General features: G+C 40.4%; 1 protein-coding gene across 23 annotated transcripts in view; it reads right to left on the bottom strand.

Annotated features, from left to right (window-relative positions):
• Positions 1-619: 619 nt before the first annotated feature.
• The window catches only part of nrxn3a (neurexin 3a), a 426,603-nt gene continuing 404,534 nt past the window's right edge, over positions 620-22,688 (bottom strand). For 5 of the 23 annotated variants that reach the window (XM_031828534.1, XM_031828535.1, XM_031828531.1 and 2 more), the window contains 2 exons: positions 19,178-19,268; positions 620-3,249 (listed from right to left, as the gene is read on the bottom strand). In XM_031828534.1, the coding sequence (XP_031684394.1) occupies positions 2,291-3,249; positions 19,178-19,268 (1,050 nt within the window). In that variant the 3' untranslated portion in view covers positions 620-2,290. Of the gene's footprint in view, positions 3,250-6,322; positions 6,905-19,177; positions 19,269-22,688 lie in introns of all 23 variants that reach the window. The other 18 variants (XR_004210563.1, XR_004210559.1, XR_004210562.1 and 15 more) reach the window with 11 other exon arrangements.

The raw sequence follows: 22,688 nt of genomic DNA, 5'->3' as shown, positions 1-22,688 counted from the left end.
CATATTATGGTATGAGGTTAGGAATATTACTGTAACAGTAACACGTGTACTCCATTGTGGGGGATGGTGTAGTATCCTGAAAATCCCAAATCAGCAGTTAAGACAAAGGAAATGTAGATGTACACTAAATTATAATTGATAAACACAGAAATGACTAAGGCCTCTTGGGTTACATGAGGCTTTATGAGAAGAACGGAGAAGGTCCCTAAAATGTATTGTCCCAACTCTCTAACATAGCCCTAATGTACACACATATTTATTGAGCTTACTCATTTAGTAATGAGCTTAACACTTGGCCTCGAGAGGTAAAACGAGAGAGTTCAAAAGCAGTGACTTGAAAACACGTTTGGGAAGAACATTTTATTGCAATGCAATTCCTGGGGGGGGGGGGGGGGGGGGGGGGGGAGTATGAAAAAAATATGAAAACTCATAGAAAATGATATCTAAATCCTCAACAACAACAAAAAATGAAACAAAAGATGACAGAAAAATCAAAGTGTCAATGATTATGAACAATCTGGACATATTAACATTAAAGGAAATTATAAATCAGGGTGAAAAAAATACAAAAAATATATGGAAACTATATTCAAAAATATATAAAACAAATATGAAAAGCGAATGATTTGACATGATTGTTAGTGTCCAGACCTGGAGGTAAGAATCACACTGGGTTTCAGGAGGTTGTCGGAACTGCGTCTCCGCATCCATCCGTTATACTCTTCTTTAATATAGCTTCTCTTTATTTTTTCAAAATAGAAATAACACTAAAATAACCCAGAAGAACAAGAAAGCCTTGGTACATTTAAGATTGGGCGTCTTGTATTTGATTGACACTTCAAGTGGTCAAATATTCATGCGACTTAAAAACATCTGCGATTAGATCTCTATCCTAACAGTTTTTCTCCTTTCTTTACAAAATATGTGTATGTTCTCAATGCTTCAAAGTCTTTCTTCATGTCAGTTAACAGTTATGGATTTTTTTTCATGAAATACAGTGATAAACCATATGATCATTCTGTACAATAGAAGTACTAGAAAATTACAACTTAGATGGTATGTACAACATCTAGTACCTACAACGTACAATGGCTATAATGTAATAAAATATGTAAACAAAATTGTTTGTTTGACACAGTTGACTGTGACAAGAATTCACACTTTTCACGTTAGATTTATTTCTGTATAGACATCTTTAACAGTGTTATAGTACTGCATTCTGTCCTCAATGGGACAGCTCCATAGAAAATAGAACAAGAGGCGATGAACCAACACACAGAGGCCTGCAAAAGATACAACCAGCACTGGCTGCAAACCAATATTAGTCCTTTTTGTCGTCAGGGATAATCACATTTTCTTTCTTTAGGTTTTTAGGGAACAAAATTAAAAGAGTTGTGTAGTCCTGATGATGAAGTAGTATAACGTTTGGCCTTGGTGAGAACTGGACTGCTCAAGCAAAGTTGAACACTGTATATTGTACTGTACTGTACTTGGCTGTCGCAGTAGGATGGGCATGCATTACAATCAGTTGCTTTTTACCGAGACAAGAAAAACCAACCACTTCTCGCCACGATTACGTCAGAGTCACTCTGTCCGTCCGTCACACAATGAGAGTAATCAGGTCGAGATCAGATGACAGAATTATGAGATCTGAAGAGATCCTAAGAGATCTATCCTTAGCCATTTGAGCTCACTTGGTTTCATTTGATACATAAAGTAGTACTTGTTTTTTTTAAACGTTTTAAGACACCACACGTTTATAATGTATAAACAATACAAATTAGTCATATCTTTTTACGACAGGAGTCAATTTTTTTCATTGACTTTACAATGATCATTTTTATCCTGACCCACTCACTCTTGTTAAGCACTACATGTCGCTTACATGCTGGAAATGGTCAAGATATATGAATATCTTCATTTTGTACAGGTTTACAAAAAAAAAAAACTAGAATTTACGTTAAGGATCACATAGCTCTAAAAGTCACTTAAGGATAATGATGCAGTAGCCGTGAAGTAGTTCTACACTGATTACGTCTCCGACCAGATAGAAGAGTAAGGTCACTAAAGTTGCTATTAGCCTTCTCGGTATGCTTACAATAGTAAGTGTGCTTTATATTACAGAACATGTCATAGTTCAACCACTCTGCACAGCATGAAGTAACAGTTCCATTTTTACCATCTTTCGTCGTCGCAGCTCCTTTGAAGGTAAACTGTTAAATAAAGTTCTATATATTTCTTTCCCTTTCTCGCTTTCTCTCTCGTTTTTTTATCTCGCAACGTCCGTCACTCACACGTAATACTCCTTGTCCTTGTTTTTCTGTTTTACTTTGCTGCCTTTTGCGCTCTGCTGTTTGTCCTTCATGACGGCTCCATTGCTCTGCGTGGCCGAGTTGGTGATGTAATTCCTGCTCTCATCCACCTGGTAGGAGCCCTCGTCCCTGTTCCTGTACTTATACATGGCGTACAGGAGGATGAGGATGCACAGGGCGGCGGCCGCCACTATCCCGACGACCATCCCGGTGGTGCTGCTAGACTGGCGGGACACTTCCGGGGGTCCCGGGACTCGGTTGACGCCGGGCTGGGTGGGCAGGGCTGTGGGTACATTACGGAACATGGGGGAGGTTATTACAGGAGCCCTCTGCTTGGTGCTGTCTACCTCATAGGGTAGTGTGGGCAACGGGAGCAACACTACGTCAGGCTGGGGTTTTAGCTCGCGGTTATTCATTTTGCCGGCAGGCAGCTTGGCGGGTGGCGTGTGGTGCAGGGTTGCGGTGGAGGTGTAGCGGCTCTGGTCGGGGGCTAGCGGCAGCGCAGCGGTAGTGGTAGTCCTACCGCGTTCTGAGGACGGTTTGTTAGAGCTAAAGTCCTTGGTTTCCCACTTGGGCACATGAACTTTGTAGCCACCTTCAAAGGCCGACGTGGACAAGGTCTTATCTGTTACCAAGGAGAAGGTGGTGTAAAAATCTTCATCATCAGTAGGGGGCAGGTTAGAGTTGAACGCTTCCCCTGAGCCATACCCCGATATCACCAAGCCATCATCATCATCATCATCACAATCATCGCTGCCTCGATCCGACAAGCAAGGTACCCCCGCCTCAGTGGCCGTGGACAGGGACTCTTTGGTGGTCTCAATAATGGTGAGGGGTGGGCGGAGGGTTGGGGGAAGGGGGATGGAGGGTGCACGAGTAGCTACAGGGGGCAGCACTAACGGTTCCTCTAAGAGTACTGGGATCACTAATTCACCTCCTAGAGGTAGAGACAGAGAAAAGACATGTTAGAGAGCAGTAAGAACGTCATGGCAACTACACGCATCTATCACATTCATCCAAAACGGAAAAGAGGTCAATAAAAACAACACGACACTTTACAAAACAAAATAAACTAAATAAACAGGTACATACACTGTACTTACTGTACCTACAGCTTTAAATAAGAACAAAAATGCCACAAAACGGAAAAAAGGGTCAACTAAAAAGGTTGTGCATCAAAAGGCTTCAGGTGTGAGGGTGAGCCAGACCTAACGTGTAATCAAAGAAAGCACTTAAGAGTACATAACTAATAGGGCCAACATAATGTGGGTTTACCTGTTAAATAATATCCTCTCAAATCTGACACTGAAGTTTTCATGTAGCTAATGTATATTAACAATATTCCTATTATATTAAAAACAAGTTGCTGAAATACACTGAACAAAAATATAAATGCAAGCTGAAATAAAAGATCCCTGAAATGTTCCATTCGCACAAAAAGCTTATTTCTCTCAAATTAGTTTCCACCCCTGTTAGTGAGCATTTCTCCTTTGACAAGATAATCCCTCCACCTGACAGCATGATCATTACATAAGTGCACCTTGTGCTGGGGACAATAAAATATCACTCTAAAATGTGCAGATGTCCCAAGTTTTGAGGGAGTGTGCAATTGCAGGAATGTCCACCAGAGCTGTTGCCAGATGAGTTAATGTTCATTTCTCGACCATATGACACCTCCAACGTCATTTTAGAGAATTTGGCAGTGTGTCCAACCGGCCTTACAACCGCAGACAACATGCATGGCATCATGTGGGCGAGCGGTTTGCTGATCAACGTTGTAAACATAATGCCCCATGGTGACGGTGGGGTTATAGTATGGGCAGGTATAAGCTACGGAAAATAAACACAATTGCATTTTATCGATGGCAATTTGATTCACAGAGATAGCATGACGAGATCCTGAAGCCCAATGTCGTGCCGTTCATCCGCCGCCATCACCTCATGTTTCAGCATGATAATGCATTCCCCATGTCGCAAGGATCTGTACACAATTCCTGGAAGCTGAAAATGTCCCAGTTCTTCCATGGCCTGCATACACACCAGACATGTCACTCATTTAGCATGTTTGGGATGCTCTGGATCAGTGTGTTCCAGTCCCCATATGCAGCAACTTCGCACAGCCATTGAAGAGGAGTGGGAGAACATTCCACAGGCCACAATCAACAACTTGATCAACTATATTGAAGGAGATCTGTCGTGCTGCATGATGCAAATGGTGGTCACACCAGATACTGCCTGCTTTTCTGATCCACGCCCCTACATTTGTTTTAAGGTATCTGTGACCAACAGATGCATATCTGTAGTCCCAGTCACGTGAAATCCATAAATTAGCGCCCAATGAACGTATTTCAATTGAGTTATTTCCTTATATGAACTGTAACAAAGTAAAACTTTGAAATTGTTGCATGCTTATATTTTTGTTCAGTATATTTACAATTCTACAATAAGATACGTGTGAAGGACAGAACCACATGTCCAAGCTGGCTAAATGAATATACAGTGTCACCCCCATGGAAGGATCTGGCTCCCCAGTCGGCCCCAGCCTCTCGCCTTTTGAATGGCTCTATACAGCTTCCATAATGGCAGGACCTCAGGGCAAACCAACGGCAGCTGAATGTTCACCCTCTAATTGCATATCTGTGCATGTGTCATGTACCCTTGTGTGATTTGTGTTCGGTGTCTGTGGCATACATGCGTGAGTATTTGTGTGCATCTGCAACATAACTTTGTGATCAATTCACAATGTGATGTATGGTAGCATGCATCACTGGAGGTTTACTTAATAAAGTTACTCGCACAATTCAATTCAAGAGACATTTTTTCGATAACTCTCATTTTTTCCACTCCAGCAAAAGAGGCCTTGAATGAAAATGGTACCAAAATCAATTACGCGTTAAACAAGGGTTCAATAGCGCTTTACAGTTTCTTCAAAAATACACAAATGCCATGTGAGTATCCATATTGAATAATTAAGAAACAACAGGTCCTTTCATATGCCCACTAATTAACTATAAGTAATGAGTTAACGTAAACAAATGATCATCCAGCCGATTAAAAGACAAAAATCTGTTCATTATGTTTTCTCATTGACCCTGATAGTACACTTCTACATCTAACAGAATAGCTCAGACTCTCTTTCTCTGTCTCTAGCCCTCTCTCTGCACTTCAGAGAGCATTGTTCTAGCTATAAAGTAAGCCAGGCAAATTATTTTTCTCCCAGCAAAATTGTTCCCAGCTTCAAACTAAGTAGCTCATTAAAAACCTAACAAAAACTACACAGGAGCAATAAAGAGCTTATGTAGTGATTAAGGCTGCACTGGGAACCGAGAGGTTGGAATTAGACTTGCAAATTCACACATCTTGCCGGCACTTACGGAAGAATTGTGCAAAAGATGACAAAGCTAATTTAAGGGGAGGATGCCGACAAAAAAATGTGCATTAATTGTGAGTGCCTGTGTGTGGGTGTGTGTGTGTGTGTGTGTGTGAGAGAGAGAGAGTGAGAGTGAGAGAGAGAGAGAGAGAGAGAAAGAGGAGGCCAACATATGAGGTAACTAATCCCATCTTTTTTCTAAAGGATTAAAAAGGATTTTGGGAGAAAATATGGTAGTATCCCCCCATCACATGCTGAGTTTCGTGTTGTATAAAAGGAGAGTGTAGATGGTCTGTTTCTCAAAAGGCATATGGTGAACATTCAGGGTGTCGTTGTAGCTGCCAAATTCCACTGCCATCAAGGTTTGTGTATACAGTTGTGTATATCTTATTACAAAGCCCTACACATTGATGCAAACAAATCAACAACAAAAAAATCAAGCCAAACATACGATTATATTGTATATCACTCACAAGATACGGCAAACACTATTACGTTAAACATTCACAAGCTAAGAGCACAGTTAGATCTATTATATAAAGATAAGCTACATATTCTACCAAGCAAACGTTAAACAACGCAAGTCAGTTATAAACATCATAACAGCCCACTAAAACATTATTCAAGGAAGAAAGCATACCACATAGTCCTTGTCAACTTACATCAACAAATTGCCCGCATGATTTTGGCATGAAGAAAAAAAGTTTACAAAAGAAAGTTGTGTAAGAATGTTCTTGGCTGAGTATAGTTTTGTATAGATTAAAAAATCATTTAGCAATTGGACTTCTTGTTTAATAATTTATCTTTAGACATGATGGTACAGGGAGGCAACAACACATACATCCACACCACATAACATGAAAAATAAACTTCACCATAATTCTTTTTTTTCTTCTTTTTTAAAATCTTCGATAAATAATCCAGTTTTTACAAAAAACTGTACATCTATAAGTTTTTGCTTTAATAGACTTCTCAATAAATATCTACATTCTATTCATTTTAAGTTTTTGCTTAGTTTGTATTTGTTCTTTAGTTTAGAATGGATGGATGACTGTCCATATTTTAACATCGCTAAAGAGGGGGAGGGGAGGGGAGTGACAAGGGGGAGGGGCCTATGAACATACTACAGAGGAGATGAGGATGATGAGGGTGATAGTGTAAGTCAGTTGCCATGTCCATGTAAAGGCAGTACGAAGCGGTCGGGCGGCATTAGAGCTTTTGGCTGTAAGGAAGGGATGGGGATATACAAACAATGAGCATATACATGCCCATCTACAGAGAAGAACATAACTCTAATAACACTGACAGTCTGACAAACCCTAAACTGCAACTTCTTAGCCATGCAGTTTTGTTTTTTAAGTAATTCATCATTCAATAAAAAAAGTTTAATTGTTTATCAAAATAGCTCTAAAAAATATCTGAAAACCAAGGAAGATATCATGTGAATCTGGAACCGCTTCACCAAATATTGTGTCAACTTTAATGGACTTGGTTTTGACAAAATGGAGGTTTAACTGGAGGATTGCTATATGTTTTGTCTTTCATGCTTGGCTTATTAAAAGAAAAGCAGTGGTCTAAAGCACACAGTCCATTCGCTGAAGTAGTTCCAAATCCCCCAAAAAGAAGTAAAAAATTCAAATGTATTCTACAAAACTGTGATTCCAAATATTCAGTGGTCAAAACGAATGTTTAACCGAAACTACGTAATCCAACTATGTAATCCAAAAAATCGAAATCATAACAAAATGGTCATATATCAATTTGAATGTTTCTATACAAAAATACGAACGGATAAACTATCAAATAATAAATGTCCATATAAGATGATAGAACAAAGCCATTTAAATTTGCACACACTACAACCAGATGCACACACTAGAAAACAGACACAGTCGAGAGGGGCAGTCGGGTGGCGACTTTCCCTCTGTCATGTGTTTTTGGATGACAAATATATCTGTTTATGTTAGTCTTAAGACATGGACCCGGCGTGCAGTCTGGGTATATGTCAGAGAGAGAACATACTGTCTGAGAATGGGTTAATCTTTTTTTGGTTGTACTGCAAGATGTTGATGCATGCTTAAAGTAAGTTGCATTTAGGGAAAGTAGAAAAACAATATACGGCAAGCTGGGGTCAGGTAGAGTAAGACATCAACGGTTGAGTAAGGTTAGAGAAGTATAGGAGCCAGTTCAACCAAGGGCTGTAGGATTATAGGAATGAAATTGGCCCATAATTATGTATTATACCGTAATTGATTGAAAAATAAGTTAATACATTCAAGATAAAACGTGAAGGAATTTTGATTCCCACAGCCTTTAGTTTTACAGCTAGACAGAAATAGAGAGGAATTCCACAAGACTCTTATTATGTATGTTTTCCTGAAGTTATATGCAAACTGAATGTATCTCATGAACGCTTTAAAAATGAGGATCTCAATAAACTAAGGTAATCTCCGTAGCAAGACTCCTTGGTTACAACATAGTTCCCACTGGGCACACACTGGTTGAATCAACGTTGTTTCAATCCAATGTGGAATAGACATTGAATTGGCATCTGTGCACAGTGGGTTTCTTTATCATCTGTAATTTCACCAGGAGCTGAACTTCATTGCGAAGGCATTTTGACCCACACGTTTAATAATCATGTGAATGTCATTCAGCTACAGAGTGGTGTACAGTGAGATATTATTCTTGTGGACGCAAATCATTGCATCATAAAAGTGTGGAATGTCAAATGGAACATTAATATTGGCATGAGGGTAAAATATCCCTTCCCGGAGTGAGATAGAAAGTAACTAGCGAATGCCTGAGAAGCACTCGGAAGAGAGACACAGGCGCTCTTATCTTGTAAAAACAGACAGCACTGTAGACAGCAGAGGAGGAAGAGGACACTGACAGATTTCACCTATAACAGTGTGTCTGAAGCTGGTGCTTGATTCCCTTGTGTAGTGCAGAGGAAGCTACAGAAAGCTGGGAGTGTGTTCATATTCTACTTGGAAGGAGAACCCTAGAGAAAAGCATAAGGTGGAAACGATCTATCATAATGCCACATTTTGGGGTTATATATATTTCCATACTATGAGGTTGAAATAATATTGTGAAACTGTGAAAATGATAATACCCTTTTAGTACCCTGAAGTTTCAGCCTGTTTAGGTGGGCTGGAGTTTTGAACTGCCAGGTGACATCACCAGACGATAACTAGACCAATATGAAAGAGAGTTCCAAACCTCTCTGCCATTACCATCTCATTTTCTGTTTTCCCCTCCACACCCAGACCACTCCCAGGCAGTCCTAGGAAAATTCTTGATTGAGAAATTGCTCTTTGCTAAGAAGCTATTTTTGTTCATTTTTGACCATTTCAATTGAAAACAATCACAATAAGGTACGTAATTGATTCCCAGAAATGATTTCATACTGAGATCAAAATGACTGCATTGGACCTTTAAATAAGTATGCTTCCTGATTCATATCGAAAATCATATGTGGGACACAGTCTATCGTAATGCCAAATTATAGAGTTAAATAAGTATGCTTTCTTATTTATATTCATATAGAAAAGCATATGTCGGCAACGATCCATAATAATTCCAAACAATAGGGTTAAATAAGTACGCTTCTGATTTATCAACATTCTATTCTTACCTAAGGTGCATAAACATTAAAACCTATTATTAACTTAAGTGGATAATTACTGTAATTGTGGCCTATCTGTTTTAATTTAGACCAGAACTTAGTGAATGTTCTTCACTTACTGCCACGTGAGAGTTGAGTGTCCACCTCAGTGTCTAGCTGATGTAGAACTACTCCAACCCCTAGCAGAGCCTTAGGAGTCCTGGGTCCTTAGTCCAGATCCGCCTCTCTGACACCTCTGTGTGCTGGGCCATGGTCAGAGAAGCATGTTGTCTGGTCCATGTCTATCACCAGGGATTTACTACCTGTCTCTCCTGCTTCAGGGCACACTCTGCTAACATGGGGCTGGCTAGCCATAGAGAGGCTCATTGAATTGGGCGTTAAGAAAGACATGGCTACCGTAACACGTTTGATCCACTGACTACAAACAGAATACCGAGACAGTGATTGGCTCGGAAGAATCAGAGGGATCAGTGTGAGGTTCAAAAAGATCAGTCCTACTGTATGTTTTACACATCAGCTTATGGTTTCACTGGTCATTTTATACTTGCTATTCTCTTCAATCCTATGCAAAAGAATAAAACATATACCATATACTCACCTTTGTGCTAACATGCATACTGTATACGAAATCAGAGGCTATTGATATTTCATAAAGACTATGCTTATTTGAAGTGGTAAATATAGAGGTTCTGGTGAAAATGATAGTGGTTTTAAACTGTGGCTGTGCCATTACTTGATTATGTGTAATCACCCTCTTCACAGTGATGATGTAGGGTCATTCAGGTGGGTTTACTCTCCCTGACTGACATCACACTCACAATCTACAACCAGAAACCTGGAAGAGTGGACATGTTGTGAATCCCAGAGTTGCTCCAGACTCTTTCATTAATAACAGGTGATACCTGGGGATATACTGTTGAAGTCAGAAGTTTAAATACACCTTAGCCAAATACATTTAAACTCAGTTTTTCACAATTCCTGACATTTAATCCTGGTTGAAATTCCCTGTCTTAGGTCAGTTAGGATCACCACTTAATTTTTTAGACTGTCAGAATAATAGTAGAGAGAATGATTTATTTAAGCTTTTAATTATTTCATCACATTCCCAGTGGGTCAGAAGTTTACACACACTCAATTAGCAATTGGTAGCATTGCATTTACATTGTTTAACTTGGGTCAAACATTTCAGGTAGCCTTCCATAAGCTTCCCACAATAAGTTGGGTGAATTTTGGCCTATTCCTCCTGACAGAGCTGGTGTAACTGAGTTAGGTTTGTAGGCCTCCTTGCTCGCACACGCTTTTTCGTTCTGTCCAAAAATGTTCTATAGGATTGAGGTCAGGGCTTTGTGATGGCCACTTGACTACCTTGACTATGTTGTCCTTCAGCCATTTTTCCACAAGTTTGGAAGTATGCTTGCGGTCATTGTCCATTTGGAAGACCCATTTGCGACCAAGCTTTAAATTCCTGACTGATGTCTTGAGATGTTGCTTCAATATATCCATGTAATATTCCTCCCTCATGATGCCATCTATTTTGTGAAGTGCACCAGTCCCTCCTGCAGCAAAGCACCCCCACAACACGATGCTGCCACCCCCGTGCTTCACGGTTGGGATGGTGTTCTTCGACTTGCAAGCCTCCCCCTTTTTCCTCCTAACATAACGATGGCCATTATGGCCAAACAGTTGTATTTTTGTTTCATCAGACCAGAGGACATTTCTCCAAAAAGTACGATCTTTGTCCCCATGTGCAGTTGCAAACCATAGTCTGGCTTTTTATGGCGGTTTTGGAGCAGTGACTTCTTCCTTGCTGAGCGGCCTTTCAGGTTATGTCGAGGACTAGGACTCGTTTTATCGTGGATATAGATACTTTTGTACTTGTTTCCTCCAGCATCTTAACAAGGTCCTTTGCTGTTGTTCTGGGACTGATTTGCACTTTTCGCACCAAAGTACGTTAATCTCTAAGAGACAGAACTTGTCTCCTTCCTGAGCGGTATGATGGCTGCATGGTCCCATGGTGTTTATAGTTGCGTACTATTGTTTGTACAGATGAACGTGGTACCTTCAGGCGTTTGGAAATTACTCCCAAGGATGAACCAGACTTGTTGAGATCTCCAATTTTTTTCCTGAGGTCTTGGCTGATTTCTTTTGATTGTCAAGCAAAGAGGCACTGAGGTGACATCATTTTCTGGAATTTTCCAAGTTGTTTAAAGGCACAGTCAACTTAGTGTATGTACACTTCTGACCCACTGGAATTGTGATACAGTGAATTAGAAGTGAAATGATCTGTCTGTAAACAATTGTTGGAAAAATTACTTGTGTCATGCACAAAGTAGATGTCCTAACGGACTTGCCAAAACTATAGTTTGTCAATAAGACAATTGTGGAGTGTTGAAATATATATATACAGTATACATACTTTATCAATTCCAAAATGGATTGCCCCTTTAAGTCTATCAAACGTTTGCAAGTTTGAGCATGTATCCATTAGGCCTATGGAAATTTGTGGAGTGGATGAAAAACAAGTTTTAATGACTCCAACCTAAGTGTATGTAAACTTTCGACTTCAACTGTATATATATATATATATAAAATGAGTTTAAAAACAATGATTGATAGGCAGTTTAAACTTCTTGAATTCAATCATTATTGGGTTCAAATACACATTTCGATTTGTGAAACGCCATCCACAACAACCACAATCCGTAAGGCAAACTGCTAAATGAGAGAGCAGCAGTGTGATTCACATCAATGCTCTATGTAGATATCAATAATAAGTGATATCCATATCGCCGTAGACTACACCACTACTGTCATCCTTACCTCCAAGCGTTTATTCAAGTTGGATCTTTGGATGCCGACAGCAGTCACAGCATTGGAAGACATAGCTTGGACTGTAGCCTACAAAAGCCTATTCCTGCTCTTTTCTTGCGATCCATCAAACACATTTGGTGTGTCATCATAGTGGTCTCTGACTTGTGATCATACTTGCTCAGGTGGAACAAACTTAAACTTGCGCCTTTTTCAATGTTGATTTGAATGTCAAGAAAACAGAGAATTCTCAAAGATTTTTTTTCTCGCAAACTTAGTTTCTGAATTGAAAAGTAATCCTCAAAGTAATCATCTAGTTTTTAAAAAGTATCTGTAATCTGCTGACAATATTTTTGCTAGTAACGTAACAGATGAGTTACCATTTTTTGTAATCACTTACATGTAATGGATTTACATGTAATCCTTTACTCCCCAACCCTGCGCACACAATATCATAAGGTAAGATTCAGCATAGAGTTTGCTTTAAGGCTGTCTAATTAAGTTTCTGTCCGCGGTCTTTTCACAGCTCTACCTCGTCAACAATATGTCTGTAAACAAAAACAGGCTCTTCTAATTTTAAAGCGATGCATTTCAAATGTTGAACAATTAAATTCCGGGGTTGGCAGCTACATTAACACTGACAAATTCGCTGGCTTAGCAGTTTAGAGTCGTGAAAACATGATTAATTTGAATGCCAGTGGAAAATCACTGTTGACTTTAAAGCATATTTTTTTTACTTTAGCTTTTGAAAAACAATATCCCACCTATAAATACATATACTTAAGGGTAAAAAAAAGGATGTTTTGAGCAAAATTCTGTTTTTTAGACACAAGTGCAAACTTCACGGAGTAGGCCATTCAAGGAGTTGGTCTGATGGTGCCCTCTGATCTCATCGGCCTCCCCCTTGCTTGAGGAACAATAAAGGATCGATAGAGAACTAAATATGACGACCCCCCCACACACACTTGTGCAATTTCAGAGGACACCTGGACCACCTACTGAGATTAAGCCTTTTGATAAGTAAATCAGGTGATAAATGAGCTGAAAAGGAGACTGGAGTAGAACTTTAAGACCGATGCCAAGGAATTTCTTGGCTGTAAGCAGTGTTACATTTCCAAGTTGACATTTATTTGAATTAATCTTGTCCTGGAAGCAGAGCTGAGCGCCCAAAAAAATTGGCTATATATCATCAACATTTAGAAAAAAAAAAATGGGTTTTTGGTCTTAATTTAAGGTTAAGGTTAGGCATTGACAATCTGGACCCTCTATTTCTGAAACTATCTGCCACCATTGTCGCAACCCCTATTACCAGCCTGTTCAACCTCTCTTTCATCTCGTCTGAGATCCCCAAGGATTGGAAAGCTGCCGCAGTCATCCCCCTCTTCAAAGGGGGAGACACCCTGGACCCAAACTGTTACAGACCTATATCCATCCTGCCCTGCCTATCTAAGGTCTTCGAAAGCCAAGTCAACAAACAGGTCACTGACCATCTCGAATCCCACCGTACCTTCTCCGCTGTGCAATCTGGTTTCCGAGCCGGTCACGGGTGCACCTCAGCCACACTCAAGGTACTAAACGACATCATAACCGCCATCGATAAAAGACAGTACTGTGCAGCCGTCTTCATCGACCTTGCCAAGGCTTTCGACTCTGTCAATCACCATATTCTTATCGGCAGACTCAGTAGCCTCGGTTTTTCGGATGACTGCCTTGCCTGGTTCACCAATTACTTTGCAGACAGAGTTCAGTGTGTCAAATCGGAGGGCATGCTGTCCGGTCCTCTGGCAGTCTCTATGGGGGTGCCACAGGGTTCAATTCTCGGGCCGACTCTTTTCTCTGTGTATATCAATGATGTTGCTCTTGCTGCGGGCGATTCCCTGATCCACCTCTACGCAGACGACACCATTCTATATACTTTCGGCCCGTCTTTGGACACTGTGCTATCTAACCTCCAAACAAGCTTCAATGCCATACAACACTCCTTCCGTGGCCTCCAACTGCTCTTAAACGCTAGTAAAACCAAATGCATGCTTTTCAACCGGTCGCTGCCTGCACCTGCATGCCCGACTAGCATCACCACCCTGGATGGTTCCGACCTAGAATATGTGGACGTCTATAAGTACCTAGGTGTCTGGCTAGACTGCAAACTCTCCTTCCAGACTCATATCAAACATCTCCAATCGAAAATCAAATCAAGAGTCGGCTTTCTATTCCGCAACAAAGCCTCCTTCACTCAAGCCGCCAAGCTTACCCTAGTAAAACTGACTATCCTACCGATCCTCGACTTCGGCGATGTCATCTACAAAATGGCTTCCAACACTCTACTCAGCAAACTGGATGCAGTCTATCACAGTGCCATCCGTTTTGTCACTAAAGCACCTTATACCACCCACCACTGCGACTTGTATGCTCTAGTCGGCTGGCCCTCGCTACATATTCGTCGCCAGACCCACTGGCTCCAGGTCATCTACAAGTCTATGCTAGGTAAAGCTCCGCCTTATCTCAGCTCACTGGTCACGATGGCAACACCCATCCGTAGCACGCGCTCCAGCAGGTGTATCTCACTGATCATCCCTAAAGCCAACACCTCATTTGGCCGCCTTTCGTTCCAGTACTCTGCTGCCTGTGACTGGAACGAATTGCAAAAATCGCTGAAGTTGGAGACTTTTATCTCCCTCACCAACTTCAAACATCAGCTATCTGAGCAGCTAACCGATCGCTGCAGCTGTACATAGTCTATTGGTAAATAGCCCACCCTTTTCACCTACCTCATCCCCATACTGTTTTTTATTTATTTACTTTTCTGCTCTTCTGCACACCAATATCTCTACCTGTACATGACCATCTGATCTTTTATCACTCCAGTGTTAATCTGCAAAATTGTAATTATTTGCCTACCTCCTCATGCCTTTTGCACACATTGTATATAGACCCCCCCTTTGTTTTCTACTGTGTTATTGACTTGTTAATTGTTTACTCCATGTGTAACTCTTTGTTGTATGCTCACACTGCTATGCTTTATCTTGGCCAGGTCGCAGTTGCAAATGAGAACTTGTTCTCAACTAGCCTACCTGGTTAAATAAAGGTGAAATAAAAAAAATAAAAAAAATAAGGTTAGCAGTGTGGTTAAAGTTATGGTTAAGGTTTAAAATAAGATTATATGACTTTGTGGCTGTGCCAACTAGTGACTACATTGCAGAGCTGCCTCCGGTACATGAGTCATCCCAATAAATGCCAACCTGCGCATTTCTTGTCAAACGCCATCTTCAATTGCTGCAGTTGAATGGCTGGGCGGTTGCATCCTCTGTCTTCACTTCGCCTCATGTCTGTTTGACAGAAGTTTGTTCAGCAGTGTATCTGTGTTTCCACTATGCTGGAATCTTTGGATCAGCGGGCTAACATAGTCATTCGGTGCATAGACTACCCAGGTTCAAAGTATACGTATAGTAGGCTTATAATAACTGGCTAGTTTTATAAGTATACTGTAAAATAGATAATGATTGCCGGAAAGATACAGACTTTCCTTAGCTCAGCCCTTACTCCTGTTATAAAAACATGTCAATGAACAGGGAGGTGAGGCTTGTCTGAAACACTGCCATTTATAAAGAGACTCATCTAAAACCTATCTTTTTGGTGGATAGATGTACGAGTTACAGAGCTAATAAGTTCCCTGGAGAGAGTTTGCACTTTCCTATTTGATAAGTTCACCTTCTTGTCTTTTAAAGTGAAATACGTACACTGTAATTGTTTATAACCCTCAAAGAGACGTCTGAACCCGAGTGCATTTGACACCGTTTTGGTGGTTGAGTGAAATGTCTAATGTTATTATTAACGTAGATAATCATATGAATGCTTCATTCACCACACTGCATGATGTTACTCTTGTCTTCAGTCAACAGCTGGTTGTATATAGACTGTGCTAGAAATGAACACTACCGTGACGTTATCATTGGAATAACAGGTTTAGAGTTTGATGGTATTTAATCTCCCTATACTATCAATGAATCAAATGTATGAAATTAGTTTAAAATGTATGTTATTATTAGCACCAGTGTTATCCGTCTTATGGAATTCCTTTAAGGGAAAGGGGGGCATATCCAACAGTTTTACAGAGAACAGAATCACATGACAACACCTCCAGACAGAAACACAGACAAACGGACAGACAAACAGACAAAAACAGACAGACCAAAATCAGACAAGTGCAGAACAGAGAGAGAGAAAGAGAGAGCGAGAGAGAGAGAGAGAGAGAGAGAGAGAGAGAGAGAGAGAGAGAGAGAGAGAGAGAGAGAGAAAGGATGTCGCAACAGGCAATGTCGCTAAGACCGTAAAGATGGGTGCGGAACTCAAAGTGACCAGAAGACAAACCAGCCCAGTTAGCCTAAATGCAGGGTTAGGGGGTCCATGCTTTGAAGGGATGGAGGTCACCAGGTGGTGACCAGGAAGAGAATGGGTTGATGTTGAGTTAGCCACTACTGTTAATGCATGCCACAAAATGACTGCTGGAGAGCAACTCAAAAGAGAATAACAGATATACTTTTGTGGCAATAAAATTATTTTTATGCCATCTGCATTGAAATAAATTTAAAGGCAGAACGGCTTGGCAAGGGAGAGGAGAGGAGAGGAAGGGAGGGAAGGAGTGAAGGAAGGGACAGGGGCTAGGAAGATATCATTCTTCATACACAACTGTCTTTTGTTACATATTACGGTTGCCTGCTTGAGGCCATAAAAGTTGATGGCAAGAAAATACTTTGTTGCCTTTTATCATCAAAAAATGAAAATGTTTTCTCCAAAAAGCCTCATGGCACAAATGCTCGAAAAGAGATGAGGGAAAAATTGTTTTTAACCACCAAAAATTCATGCTGCACATGATGAGGCGAGACAACAGGAATGTCGTATATCGGATAATTGGCAGATAGATGAAGACAATGACTCAAAAACAAAACAAACAAACTGAAACACAAGAGACCTGAACATACAAGACGGCAAATAAAACTATAAAAAATTAAGAAAAAAAAACACACACATGCTTCACTCACAAAAAACAACAACGACGACAACCCCAAGCATAAAATAAATATCGAGACCACGGGCATGTAGCATGCAGCTGTCCACGTCAACTGATGTCGGGGTTAGAATGGTGTGAATTTCTGTGTAAACATATGATTGGATGACTGGGGCCCTGACGATATCTGTCTTCAGAAATCCGGGGAGCTCATAGGGCTACAGTACAGAGCAGACCTGGGCACTTTAACACTGCTATCTCTTCCAGGAACTTTGGGAGGACTTGGGATTGACCTTTTACAGGATGATGATCAACTAGTCCTGATAACAGCACAGGCTGAGACATGTGAACCCTCTGTCAGTTGTTTGTCATGTGACCAGGTGCTGTAGGCCTACCTGAGAAACATTAAGGAACTATTCAATCAAAAAAGTTAAAACGCTTCACGAAAGTCACTGCAGTACATTGTCTGCGTCTGGAATATATTCTACCTCTGCCGCATTTCGAGTTTCTTTACTTCTTGCCTCATTCAGAGCCACAAATAAAAGCAATTATAAAGGACTTGAGGTTGGTGTCCCTGCCATACTAAACAGCCAATGTGCATTGATTGATGTCTTTTTATGTTTCACCTCATTACGGACTGCCATAATGTGACAAGGTTTGTATGTTTTTTTAAAGCATAATATCTGAGCACTAAATATGCTAATTCTCAGTCTCTTTAACACCAATGATTGAATTTGCAGGAGGTAATGTAAAGGATAGTGTGAAAGCTAATATGTAATGGACCATTACTGAATGTTTATCAGAGGAAAGAAAATCACATCCAGTTTGCTTGGCTCAAAAAGGCTGAGTCATTCATGTAAATAACTGAAGCTATAAGAACATTTTGACTGACTACCTGGCTTATATCTGTAGAGTACCAATATAAACTGTCGAAACTTGTCAAAGTCAATAGTTTTCATTTTTATTTGGGAAGTAAACATTTTAGGTGAAATTGTTGTTTTGGTACACACAGTTCCATGACTGACAGCTGGTTAGTGATATTTTATTCAAACAAGAAAAAGCAATTCCCAAGTTCTCTCAAAAAGCTTAGAGGAATATGACTTGGAACTTCTAAGTTAGTTCTATATTCTATTTTTCATATTTGGGTTGGAAAAAGACAGCAGGATAACATGTTCACCTTGAAGCAAAACTATATAAAAAATTAATTAATAAAAAAAATCGTACACAGAAATTCGATGATATCTGTTCTATATTAACAAATGTTTTAACAAGGCACGCCTCTAAATATGGAAGAAACAAAAATGATAAAACGAACAAACATAAAAAAAAACACTATTTCAATTTCTGCTAGATATCACAGTAATTTCACTGAAAGCAAATCTTCAAGAGAATCTCAAAATGTATCATGAGTCAAAATGCAAGTCAGTACAGTACCACATGGCAAGAGCGCTGGACCCAAACACGGTATGATACATTTTGAAGCATCAATGGCACATGGCACATCTCCATACTAATTTTGTATCTTTATATTAAGGTATTTACATTTTTCTCTCCCATTCAACGCTGAGAGGACAAAATTTGTATGTGTTTAGGTGACCATGTTTAGATGACCATGTTAACCACTTCAGAGGACCCCATGGGCATGTGTAACTCATAAATCAATGATGTTTTGTATTGATTTTTGAAGCAACATAATTGTTTTATAATGTGGATAGTCCTTCATGACAGATTTGACTATTTTCCACCTTGGTATATATATATATATATATATATATATATATATATATATATATATATATATATATATATATATATGTGTGTTTTATGTCATTTAGTCAGATTTCTTAACAAATCTCCAGTCTTACCCAATATTCTGTCTAAGTGTTGAATGATTTGTCTTGTTTTGTTATATTTCACTACATTTAGTTCCTATTTTTGGAAGTTACACTTTGTGTGTCCATGGGGCTGTGATGCTTAGAGGATGCAGTGCTTCATCCTCAGGTGTGTATGGAGTGAAAGAGCAGGGTGAGAGCAAGCAGAGGTAAACTAACCTAGCCCACCTGCATGGCCAGAGTCGCACTCCTCCAGGTCCTCGTCATCACTCGAACACTCTGCCGACGACACGATGTCATCCGTTGTCTGCTTCATGGGCCAAACGTGTGAAGAACAGACAAAGAAAAAAAAGAAACAAAGACAAACCGATACATACACAGGGACATACACAGGGACACACACAGACACAGACAGGAAAAGGACACAAACACACAGACAAGAAGATCATTAGTTTCAATGTTCAGCTTTTTTCCAATGTCAGAGAACACTATACAGTAATTGAAGATGTGACATTTCATAAACAATCTTTAATTTTCTATTGCCTTACAGCAAAAGCTTTGGAATGAGAAGGGAAATACACAAAGGTCTTTTACATTCCACTTGCTTCCTTGAGTTCATATCCGGGCAAAGTAGAAAAAGAAAATCCAAACTCCTCTCTGAAATGAATGCATTATACTGTACAGTAGTTCATTTCAGGCAAAGTAGAAAAACAAAAGTCAAACTCCTCTGTGAATTGTATTATTGCATTATAGCTCTGATCTGGGCAGCGGCCAGCTTTCCATCTTTTACTCTTTACTGCATGGGCAGTCGGGTAATTGAAAAACTTCTGCCGTGTTTATCAAAGCCTTTCTTTCAAACGGCTGCCATAATATTTCCCCGGCGACGTCTCCTCATCGCGGTTGTTAACTCGGCCCAATTTCTCACCCCTGTCCCCTCCATCTTACCCTCTCAATAGTTTGCATGGATTTTCATTACTATAGATCATGGCTATCGAGCGGGGCAGCTCGATCGTAGCGGCCCGATCATTGACAATCTCCTGCACCTCCACCTCTGATTTATCTCTCCTCTCCCTCCCTCGCTCGGGCCGCACTCGTTTTTCAACCCCAGCGTTTGGCATGTCTTTATTAGTAGGAGATTAGGAGGGGGATAAAATAAACGTTGTCATGGAGCAGCTTTATGAAATTATAAATATCAGGGGGAGTAATGGAGTCATCAGGGGTTGGACAGACCAACAGCACCGTAAATACTGTTGGGGCTGATGGGACTGTAAAACACACACACACACGCACCCAAGCATGCACACACACACACCTGCAGAGGAAGGCCCTAAAAATGGTCAAAGCCTCTAGCCACCCAAGTCATAAATGTTTTCTCTGCTACCGCACGGCAAGTGGTACCTGCGAGCCAAGTCCAGGACCAAAAGGCTTCTGAACAGCTTCTACCCCCAAGCCATAAGACTGATGAACAGTTGATCAAATGGCTACCCGGACTATTTACATTGACCCCCTTTTGTTTTGCACTGATATTCTTGCACTGGCTCTATGCACACTCACCGGACTACCCACACACTCACACATACTACACACTCACACAACACACTCACACAACACACTTTCACACACTTCACATACGCTGCTGCTACTCTGTTTATTATACTGAACGAAAATGTAAACACAACATGAAACAATTTCAAAGATTTTACTGAGTTACAGTTATCATATCAGGAAATCAGGTGCTGGGCTGATCTGCGGTTGTGAGGCTGGTCGGGCGTACTGCCAAATTCTCTAAAACAAGCCTTGGAGGGCATAAAGAAATGAACATTCAATTCTCTGGCAACAGCTGTGGTGGACATTCCTGCAGTCAGCATGCCAATTGCACACTCCCTCAAAACATTTGTGTCATTGTATTGTGTGACAAAACTGCACATTTCAGAGTGGTCTTTTGTTGTCCCCAGCACAAGGTGCACCTGTATAATAATCATGCTGTTTAATCAGCTTCTTGAAATGCCACACCTGTCAGGTGGATGGATTATCTTGGCAAAGGAGAAATGCTCACTAACAGGGATGTAAACAAAATTGTGCACCAGATTTGAGAGAAACAAGTTTTTTTGTGCATATTGAACATTTCTGAGATTTTTTATTTCAGCTCATGAAACATGGGACCAACACTTTACATCTTGCGTTTATATTTCTACTCAGTATACCTATCCTGACTGCCTTGTCACTTTTACTCTTACTTACATGTACATATTACCTCAACTACCTCTTACCCCTGCACATTGACTCAGTACTGGTTGTTATTGTTGTTGTGCTTGTAAGTAAGCATTTCACCGTAAAGTCTACACCTGTTGTATTCGGCGCATGTGACAAAAGTACAATTTGAGATTTTTTTTTACACAGACCCACACTAGGAGTATGAAATCTACACCTGACCAGAGAGAGGGTGTGTGTGTGGTGGGGAGAAACCCACGCACACACTCACACACATTATAACAGTTTATAGTGGAGTAAAAATAATTCAAATGCACAAAGATGAATAAGCAGGCATCGGGGGCATCCACACTGGAGCGCTGTAAAATATGGCCCGGCGGTAAATATGAAATTATTCATTGAATTTATATTTAGTGTGGAAAAAGACTGCTTGCCGTCTTTCAGAGGGAGGAGATTGCAGATGCGAAAAGCAATGAGAAAAGTAATTGACTGATTCCTAGGAAAAATGGGAAATGATCTCCGATTTCGCAGTCAAATGGCTGAGAATGACAGTGCTTAATGTCATAAACAACCCAACGCCTGGCTCCCTCCATCCCCTTTCACGGTGTTAAGAGTAATGCCAAAGCTGTCTGCGAGCTTACTTATGTACACCACTGCATATAGCGATATTTCTCTTAGACACATTAGTCTGAAGCCAAAATCAATGGAGTCTGTAAGTGTAGAATTACACCTCTTATCTAGGAGTGTAAGTGAATCCAGCCATGGCTTGCAATGGTATTCTATTTTGGTATGTGTCAGCGTTAGACCACATGCACGCACACACACCCCTTCTGGGTAAACCGGTGGGAAAATCGACAAATATACATATGCCCTAGGCGGCTGTGTCCCACTGGCGTCAGGTTTACCATATCCCTCATTAGAGAAGAATGGTGCCAAGAGTCCTGGCTGCACCACAACATGTCACCACAATGTAGGTTACCAAATGTTCCCAAAAATACACATTATATATTATTTTTTTCGTAATGCCTACTATATAAGTACTGGATGCATTTCTTTAATTGTATTATTATTATTACAATACATTATGGTTGATTTGTCCAGAGGGGGGTGACAAAAGACAAGAAGGGATATTTCTCATTCCCTCTCCAATGTCACCTAAGAGATGTACATACCCATCTCTTCACTCTCACTGCTGTGTGACAACATGTTAGCTGCCAATGTACTGTATCCTACATTTCATATTTGAAAGGATGAAGAAGGGATGGAGAAAATAGCCTAATCCCTGCTATAACAACGCGCAAATATATCTCGACATGGTATAAGTCTTCTATCAGTCTCATATGCTGGCTCAATCCTTTCACTCAGTCCAACCCAGGTCTGACAGAGAGGGAGAACTCCGTATTGAACCTCTGTAGAAGATTAGCTCTATTCTGATGTGTCCTCAAGCCTTAAAGGAGAGCAGGCTTCACACTGGCCCACTGATAAGCAAATCCACACAAATCCTTTTCAATTTATTTCA

The sequence above is a fragment of the Oncorhynchus kisutch genome, linkage group LG7 (assembly GCF_002021735.2).
Source record: "Oncorhynchus kisutch isolate 150728-3 linkage group LG7, Okis_V2, whole genome shotgun sequence".
Lineage (NCBI taxonomy): Eukaryota > Metazoa > Chordata > Actinopteri > Salmoniformes > Salmonidae > Oncorhynchus > Oncorhynchus kisutch.
The sequence above is the reverse complement of the archived record's forward strand: the minus strand, read 5'-3'. Positions and strand labels throughout refer to the sequence as shown.